At 44.6% G+C, this 8,862-nt stretch overlaps 1 protein-coding gene across 2 annotated transcripts in view; it reads left to right on the top strand.

The window, feature by feature from the left end:
• Positions 1–190: 190 nt before the first annotated feature.
• GRK4 (G protein-coupled receptor kinase 4) overlaps positions 191–8,862 on the top strand; it is a 32,094-nt gene continuing 23,422 nt past the window's right edge. For both annotated transcript variants that reach the window (XR_004306919.2, XM_015862831.3), the window contains exon 1: positions 191–439. Coding sequence is in view for 1 of the 2 variants with exons in the window: in XM_015862831.3 (XP_015718317.2) it covers positions 388–439 (52 nt within the window). In the remaining variant the exon portion in view is untranslated. The remainder of the gene's footprint in view (positions 440–8,862) is intronic.

Genomic DNA, 8,862 nt, shown 5'->3' with positions numbered 1-8,862 from the left:
AACGCACTACATATCCCGGCGTGCACAGCGCGGCGCGCGCCTGGGAGAGGGCGCGATCTGCCGCGCGATGCCCGCTGGGAGTTGTAGTTCCAAAGGGAGCGGGGGCGGGGACAGCGGCGGGGCGGTGCTGGTTGAGGCGGGCTCTCGAGCGATGTTGGGGGCGGGCGGGCGCTGCGTGCTCCTTGCCTCCGCCCTCAGGGAGGGGGGAGCCCGGTGCCGGAGCGAGCAGCGGGTGATGGGGAAGAGGAGAGAGCGGCGCTGAGGTCCCGAGGGGCCGGATGAGCGGCGGTTTGGCGTCGCGGAGGTGGCGGGGCTGGAGGAGGGGGCGAAGGAGGCAGCAGGGCCGGCCTCCATTGCGGCTGCCCTGAGGGGAAGGAGCCCCCGACCATGGAAATCGAGAACATCGTGGCCAACACGGTGCTGCTGAAAGCTCGGGAGGGTGAGTGAGAGCGGGGAGGGGAGAGGGCGAGGCGGGACGTCCGGGGAGAGGAAGAGGGGCTGAGTGAGGGGAAGAGGGGCCGGAGGGGAGAGGAAGTGATGGAGGAGGAGACGGAGGGGGGGGAAAGGGAGAGGGGGGTGGGGGAGGATGAGGGCGGCGGGGACCCCCGTGGGGTGGGGCGGGGGTCGGCATCGAGCCGCGCTGCCCTCGGGCACCTGCACCGGGCTGAGGGCCTGGAACGAACCCGACCCTGGAACCAACCCGACCCTGAAACAAGCCCTTCCCTGGAGCAAACCCTTCCCTGAAACAAACCCTTTCCTCTTCCCTTCGGGCTCCGGCTTCAGAGCAGGGTTTCGCCGGATGTGTTCGCACCGTTGGTCTGTAGCTCTCGGTTTTACTTGTGGATGTGTATGTGCGTAAAAGTGGGCTGGGGTTTATCCTGGAAGAGCCTCGTAGTTGTATCTTGTAGAAGTTGTTCTCTGCGGTGAATGCTGCCTGTGTTTTGCATTAATGGAACGTTAGGTGTGTTGTTTTCCGTTGGATTAGTGCTGACAGGCGCTTCCCCACAGCACCCTGGCTTGAAGGCTTCTCTCTCTGCTTCTAGTAGATACAAGACTTCATTTAGCGCTTGGTTGTAGGAAAGAAAAAGCCCTCAAGTATGATTGTGCCTCAGCTTTTTCACATTAACTGTCCATTAAAGGGTCACTCAAAGCCTTTCCAGGTTACCTCTGTGCTCAGTGTGGAGTCTGTTTTCCAGCTATGAAATGTGCATATTCTTTTTGGATCGGATCCTACTTTTCTTAATTGCCTTGCAGTCCCATTAGTTCAGTTGAGCTGTTTAAAAGTGAGTAAGAACAACAGTATCTTCCCCCCCCGTATGTTTTGCAAGTTCCTCCAGCTCTAAATGGGTTTGGCACTTACGCCATGTGTGTGTATCCAGTTAAATTTGCCTTAAGCAGCAGGAGAGGAAAATCAACTTTTTTGGCTTTGAAGTGTGGTTTAAAAACCAGAACAGCCATCGCAGTTTTTTTGGGCTATTTCCCAACCTTTGCTGAAAAGACCACCTCAGATTCGAGGGCATGTTTTGGCTGGTTCCACCGACAGTACATGTCTGTGGTGGTGCTGCCTGGCTTTGGAGTTTGCGTTGAAGGGGATCTGAGAAATGAAGGGAAAGTGGAATCTGGCTCGAAGCTTTACTGTGCCCAAAGCCTCACCACAAAGAGCGGAGTGGTAATCTGGGACAGCTTTTAAGTGGCTGCTTAATGTCAGGTTGCCACTTTAGTTAAGGTTTCACTATGTTTAAAGTAAATTACAGTGGTAGAACTGACCAAACAAGATATTTCAATGAAGTAAATGAAACTCTGACAGCAGCTGATGCGAGGATCGGTTCTACCTGACGTGAAACTTATAAAAGTAATGGCAGCAAACTGTTACTCGTGTGTGCCTCCAATTGGCCTTTTGTGTAAGTGCTCACAAGAATGTTATTTCTGGCTTTGAAGCTCCAAAACTCCATGGACTGATTGGTTTCTCGTTGAAGTAGTTAAAATAACAGCTTTACTGATTTCCACATACAGGCTTGAGGCGCACCAGTAAATCCTTCTCCTGATTGTGGATGCCCCGTCCTTGGAGGTGTTCAAGGCCAGGTTGGTCGGGGCCCTGGGCAACCTGATCTAGTAAAGGTGTATGTTTGGTGGACCTGCCAGGCAGGGGGGTTGGAACTACATGATCCTTGAGGTCCCTTCCAACCTGGGTCATTCTGTGATTCCTCAGCATGTGGAAGACCTGATAAGAGTGTTTACCTGTGTTTCAACTGTATAAGCAAAAGTAATAAGATGGAAAGTACTGTGCTCTTATTTTACAGTTGCTGGGGCATGCTGAAAGAATTAATTTAGGCTTTATGGTCTAACTTAATATTCCTTCATAATGAAGTAAATAAGGAAAACTGTACCCATGAAAGCAGCTTACTGAGTTTTTAGCCCTATAGGTATGTTTTCTTCATTTTGCAAATATGGAAACTGAATTAAGTATGTTTAGCACTTATCATCTGCTGAGGGTATGGCAGAGGCTTAATGACAATTCAGAAGTGCCTGGTAAATAGTGCCACATCTAAACAAATCATAACCAAGCCCATAAACCAGACCTGACATTCCCTGTTGTGGTCCCAAATCTGTTGTCTAGTTTAGGCACTTATACTTCCCAATGTGAATGTTTGCTCGTTGGTATTCTCTGAGATAATTCATATGCTTTTTTAAATCACTTGTTTTAATAGAAGCCTGTGTATCAGTAGCAACAACAGTACTTCTTTATGTGAAGAAGGAAAGCTGTGAGGATTACTTACCTGCTTTTAATGACTTGGTAAATAATCAAATGCCAGCTATGCACACAGATGTTAAAAGCGGCTCATAGTAATTGACTTTTGTACATCTCTACTACTAGACTTGGTGATAACGCAAAGAGCCCTGTGGTGCTCTATGGATGAAAGATTGAGGAGTCAGAAGCCATAGTGGGAGTTTGAAATACTCAACATGAGCCAGCAGTGCGCTCTGGCAGCCCGGAAAGCAAATGGGATCCTGGGCTCCATCAGGAGAGGGGTGGTCAGCAGGGATAGGGAGGTGATTGTCCCTCTCTACTCTGCTCTTGTGAGGCCCCATCTGTTGTACTGTGTCCAGGTGTGGAGCCCTCAGTACAAAAAAGACATGGAGATTTTGGAAAGGGTCCAGAGGAGGGCCACAAAGATGATCAGGGGGCTGGAGCACCTCCCCTATGAGGACAGGCTGAGGGAGTTGGGTTTGTTCAGCCTGGAGAAGAGAAGGTTGCGGGGTGACCTCATTGCAGCCTTTCAATACCTGAAGGGAACTTACTCCCAGGAGGGGAGTAAACTCTTCGAAAGGGCTGATAATAGCAGGACTAGGGGAAATGGTTTTAAGTTAAGAGGGAAGATTTAGGTTGGATGTTAGGGGGAAGTTCTTTACTAGGAGAGTGGTTAGGCCCTGGAACAGGCTGCCCAGGGAGGTTGTGGATGCCCCGTCCTTGGAGGTGTTCAAGACCAGGTTGGACGGGGCCCTGGGCAACCTGATGTAGTAAAGGTGTATGTTTGGTGGCCCTGCCAGGCAGGGGGGTTGGAACTACGTGATCCTTGAGGTCCCTTCCAACCCGGGTCATTCTGTGATTCTCTTTTCTCTCCTCCTTCCAGCTGATCTGCTTGTGCTGAGAGCTGAGAGCCTGCAGCTCTATTTGCCTCCAGGTGAAAGCTGAGTGTGAGGTGTTCTGGGATTCCCTGTCCCACTTTCTTGGGATAAGAGATCCTCTGTGCTAATCCAGCCCCCAGTTGAAGGCCTAATACACAACATCCAGTCCTCTTGTGCTTATTTTTTGTGGGAAGTCTATATGAGAGAAAGAAGAAGAGAGCAGTACTTCTAAAGGTGAATCCTGTGGTGGAAGAGCACGAGTGAGTCAATTAAAAACAAAACAACAAGGGATTATAAAGCAAAGCTGAAGTTGATCTTAGGAGCACTGTCGTGCAGGCACTGAGATATACAGAGCAGATAAGGGATAGTGATGTATGAGTTGTGAGATAATGAAACTGTAAAGGCGTTTCACTGTCTCCTTTGTTGGTTTTTTTTGCACACAGATTTTTGTGTCTTAACTAAATGATGCATAGCAATGTACACTTTAATTTTGTGTTAGAGCAGAGGAATCCAAGCATCCCTTTTATCCTGGCAGAAATGGTTTTGAACTTCATTTATTTGAAAAGACATTAAAGAATTTATCCCAGAAACGTGGCCAAATAATAAATAGACACCAGGTTATTCTGAAAGAAACGTTCAGTGAGGAAAAAACCAACAAAAAAGCATTTTTCTTATTTTATATTCACTTTTTTATATTGGTAGTTGTTATTTTTTCACAACCATTTCAGGCACTCCCAGTAAATCCTCTTTGTCGATCTTTAGCCCCACACCCACTTCAGCATCCCTCATGCAATGTCATGTTTTGAAAGAGATCCATATTTGAAGCAGTTTAGGAGCTTTCCTTTTTCATTGCCTGAAGGGCTCATCTCCAAAAGATACCCCCAGAGGGTAGATCCGTCCTTCCTTTGAGGTCAATGGCAGTTGACTCCTAGTGGGTACCCATGCCAGGAGTGCATTTCAGAGGTACCTGATCTATTTGCATCCATTTGAAAATGCATTTCTAGCGGCCTGGTCAGGGCGGTATTAAATATGAGTTGAACCTGCTGTTGGGTATATAAGATGGTATATACCAAGGAGTATGGGCAGGTGGGGAACAAAGACACGTTCATCCCCAGGGTTTCACTCTTCAAGTCCATTCACCAGTAGCAAACGCAGATCTTAATGTGAGTGCTGCGAGTTTCTGCAGTTGCTGTTATTCTTGTCTGTTCTTCCCTTATTTGCCTCTTACGTTCTATTGCACTCCCTTATTGCATTGTGTTTTAAATTGCTGTAAACTCGTTGCGGCAGGAAACATGTCTTCCTGTGTTTGTACAGAATTATGCACAATGTCTGCCTTTTTGTCCTTTATTAAACGAACTGTGTGAAGAATGCATGTGGGCATATTGGAATCTAAATAATTACGCTTACTAAATAAACAGAACATGAGAGGTCTCTTGATATACTCTGCTGCTTGGGTTGTTTCACATGTGGCAATTGTAACTACGGGGTTCATCGTCTGCTGAAAGGAGTTTTGATTCTTTTAATGCAGTCCTGAGATGAGTGAGTACTAATGTGTTAAAGAGCCCTTGTTCATTGGGAGTGGTCTGTAAAACTGGAGTTTTCTTACTGTTATTATTTGTTTTTTCTGTTTGTTGAATTACCAAATGATCTTAAAGGCCCCTTCCAACCTAACCGTTCTATGGTAATTGCAATAGACCTGTTATAATATTATCTGAATGCAGGGTTAAATGAATAAATTCTAGCTCAGCTTAGTTGCATTTACTTGAGTTGGTCCAAGACTTCAATAGATCCTTGCTGAACAAAGGTAGAAGCAGTTGAACATGTATGCATTGGCTTTCTGTATCATGCATGTGACTGCTGGAATTGTACATAGGGCTTATGAGATGAACCAGTTCAAGTGGTTCCAGCACTGAGAGCTCCAAATGATGTTACATACAAACAAGCTGCAAAAATATGCATCTAGATATGTGTGATTGTAGCTGCTTGCAGTGTTACTACACTGGCAATCAGTTGTGCAAGAGCACAGGAAGCTTTACCTCTCTTACCTCTCTGGAGTCTTACTCAAGGCATTTGAATACAGATGGGTGAAGAATATTTAAATAATGTAACAATCTATAGGTGTCTTTGAGGTGTTTATGTACTGATCTACTTAATGTTTTTTCCTTCTATTGGTGGTTAGAAGTGCCTTGGCCTTCATAATGCTAAAGGGTTCGGTGCCTCCCTGAAACCTGAGTTTTCAGCTGGGCAATTCAAGTACACTTGCTGAGATAAGAGCCAGCCAGGTACATGTATTGTATTTATGCAGAAAACCTTATTCATTGATTCCTTTCTTAAGCTTAGTAGAAGATGCTGCTCTGATAAACCTGGTTGTTAAGCAGTGGAATGACTTGTATTTGCCGAGACCTCAGTTCCTTAGCAAAGGACCTACTGCAGTAGGAAGAACTGTGATGTTGTGTGTGTACTTGCCTCCTAGCCTGAGTCAGCAGCAGTCTTTTATGCTTTTAGTGTTTACCATTCTGATCTGAGGACCTGAGCTGTTAGTTCTATGGTGTTCTGTGCCTTCAAGGTGAATTTTGCACAGCAAAGGCATGCCTTGCAGTGGATTAATTAACATGCAGTGTTTACAAACAACTTGGTAGCATAAGGCCCTCATTGAGCTTGAGTATTTTGATTCTTTAGTGAAAGGCTTCAATCCTTTGCATAAACTGTTTGGAGGAAGATGCAGCTGTGAGTAGGAGGGGATCTGAGTTCACAGCAGTTTAAAGTCTTGTAGGAAACTTGCCTGCAACTTGCTGTGGGACAGGCTTATTACCCAGTATGTACCTGGGTTGTTCTCGCTCATCTTGCTGTAGCTGATGTAGAGCTTCCACATCAGGTTTGGTTTTGTTTTTTGTCATTTTCCATTGAACTGCTTAAATGATTTATAGCGCTGAGGGCTCGCTGCGGTCCTTAGTGTAGTTCTGTGCTCTCGGAGTTCATCTGGGTGTGACCCAGCAGGAATTTCTTAGCCAGTATCTGACAATCTGGTTTGTGGAATGAGTTTTGCAAGAATGGTGTTGTAGCAATCACACCCCTGGTGCCGCATAGCTGTGTGCTTCTCAACCACAGAGATGCTTTGCTTGTCCTTTGCAGGCTGGGAAGCTGAAGCTGGGCGGCAGCTGAGCAGCTCAGTGGTAGAATATCAGTGGCAATGAGCTCGTCGCTGAATCTTACCACATACAGTCTGTGTACTTTGATTAGCTAAAGATAGGACAATTCTCCTCGTAATCTTTGTTCTGTAGGACAGAATCCAAGCTTTCTATCTCTGTCTCAAGGAGGGCAGGCTGTTCAGCGAGCACTGTGCTCAGTCAAATGGAAGCCTCAGCACAGATCTTGTCTGTAAGAGGCAAGTCTACCCAGTAACCTGAAAGAACGTTCTTAATTGTCTTAATGTATTTCCACACCACATTGCTTTGTTTTGCTGCAGCAGGTTCTTTTATTTTTGCAATCATTTTTGTTTATAAATAATAAGCCAACTGCCTTATGTGTTGTTCAACTGTTGCTTTGAAGATTTAAAAAAAGAAAAAGTTGAGAAAATGAAAGCAAATTAATTTTCATATAACTGAATTTATAATGCATTTCTTTTTTTAAGAGGCAAAAAACACGTGAAGAGGTAAATGCTGAAATTCTAGCCCTAACAAGTAAGTAGTGTAGGAGAAAACAAGTTACTACTTATGTACATGAAAATGCAAATGTAATGTTTCCTCATTGTGCTGCTGTGTTGCTGCATCCACCCTTCTTTTTATAAAAGATGAGTCGCTGTAATTGATGGCCAGAACGATGTGCAACTTGCATCTGAAAGAGAAAGAGTGGTAATTCATCTGAAACACGTGGCTCAGCCATAAAGCAGGCTGGTCTAATGGCTTTCTTGCTGCTGTGTTGGGAAGCAAGCAGTTGGGCTTTCTTCTAGAGCAAGGTCCTAAAAGGAAGCTCTGAAATCAATGTGAAGACACTCTTAAAAACCACAACTGTTATTTGATTTGACACTTGTTTTAAACTGCCTCAGAAATGGGAAAATGGTTTTGCTTTTCTTTCTTGCTTTATTTATTTTTGTTACTTACTCCATAGCATTTACCAGAAGTGGTGATCTTATCTATAGGGGATGCCATGCATGCATCTATGCATCTTTTTATGTTACTGAGTCATAAAGACTTTTCCTTCTTTTCCCCTTTAAATTGTAAGAATGGTCAGTTCAGAGCAAAGAGAAAGTGTGTTTGTTTATTTGATACTAATAAGCATTCAATTCTAATGTATCATTAATCTTCATTAACTATTACTCTGTTGAATCACAGAATGGTTTAGGTTGGAAGGGACCTTTAAGATCATCTAGTTCCAACCCCCTGCTACGGGCAGGGACACCTCCCTCTAGAGCAGGTTGCTCACAGCCCCATCCAGCCTGGTTTTGAATGCTCCCAAGGAGGGGACATCCACAGCCTCTCTGGACAACCTGTTGCAGTGTCTCACCACCCTCACAGTAAATTATTCCATTCTTCTATCTAGTCTAAATCTGTCCTCTTCCAATTTAAAGCCATTTCCCCACACGCTGTTACTACATACCCTTACAAAAAGTCCCTACCCATTGAATTCTAGAAGATGATAAAGCTGTATTAGAATGTGTGGATGGTCTCTTGCAGAACAAGATTTATAAACGTCACATAGTGACCAGCTTGCCAAATATTTGTGGTGAAATGTAGCAATTCTTTTTGTGTTGGATTTGAAGTGTGATGCGCAAATTCGACTTTTAGAACTATTTTTCATTAGTCGTGCCTCAATAAATGACTTACATGTATATCTCAGTTTGGTTTTGACTAAGCACGCGTCACAGTTTGGTTTTACTTTTCTGAGTAGTATGAATTTAGGTCAGTTTATCTTTCTAGCTTCTATACTTATCATACTGTGTCACGCACAAACGAGACTTTCTTAGCACAATTTGGGCATTAGAATAATTGGGGCATGGTGAATGGTGCAGTTAGAAGTCGGGTTAATGCTTTTGAATGATGATTTTTCACAATCCTGATCAATCCATACCTTATCGTATTCTACTCAATGTATGTGTCCAGGCTGGCAGTGTTTAGTATCCTTTGATTTCTGCCTGTGTTCAGTTCTGTTAGAAGTGCACTTTGTGCTCTGTGTTGTTTTTTCCCAACCATATATTGAACTCTTTTTCTTGACCGTAAAAAATACTTTGTTCAAATG

The sequence above is a fragment of the Coturnix japonica genome, chromosome 4 (genome assembly GCF_054131305.1).
Source record: "Coturnix japonica strain WE chromosome 4, WE-NBRP24, whole genome shotgun sequence".
Classification (NCBI taxonomy): Eukaryota; Metazoa; Chordata; class Aves; order Galliformes; family Phasianidae; genus Coturnix; species Coturnix japonica.
The sequence above is the reverse complement of the archived record's forward strand: the minus strand, read 5'-3'. Positions and strand labels throughout refer to the sequence as shown.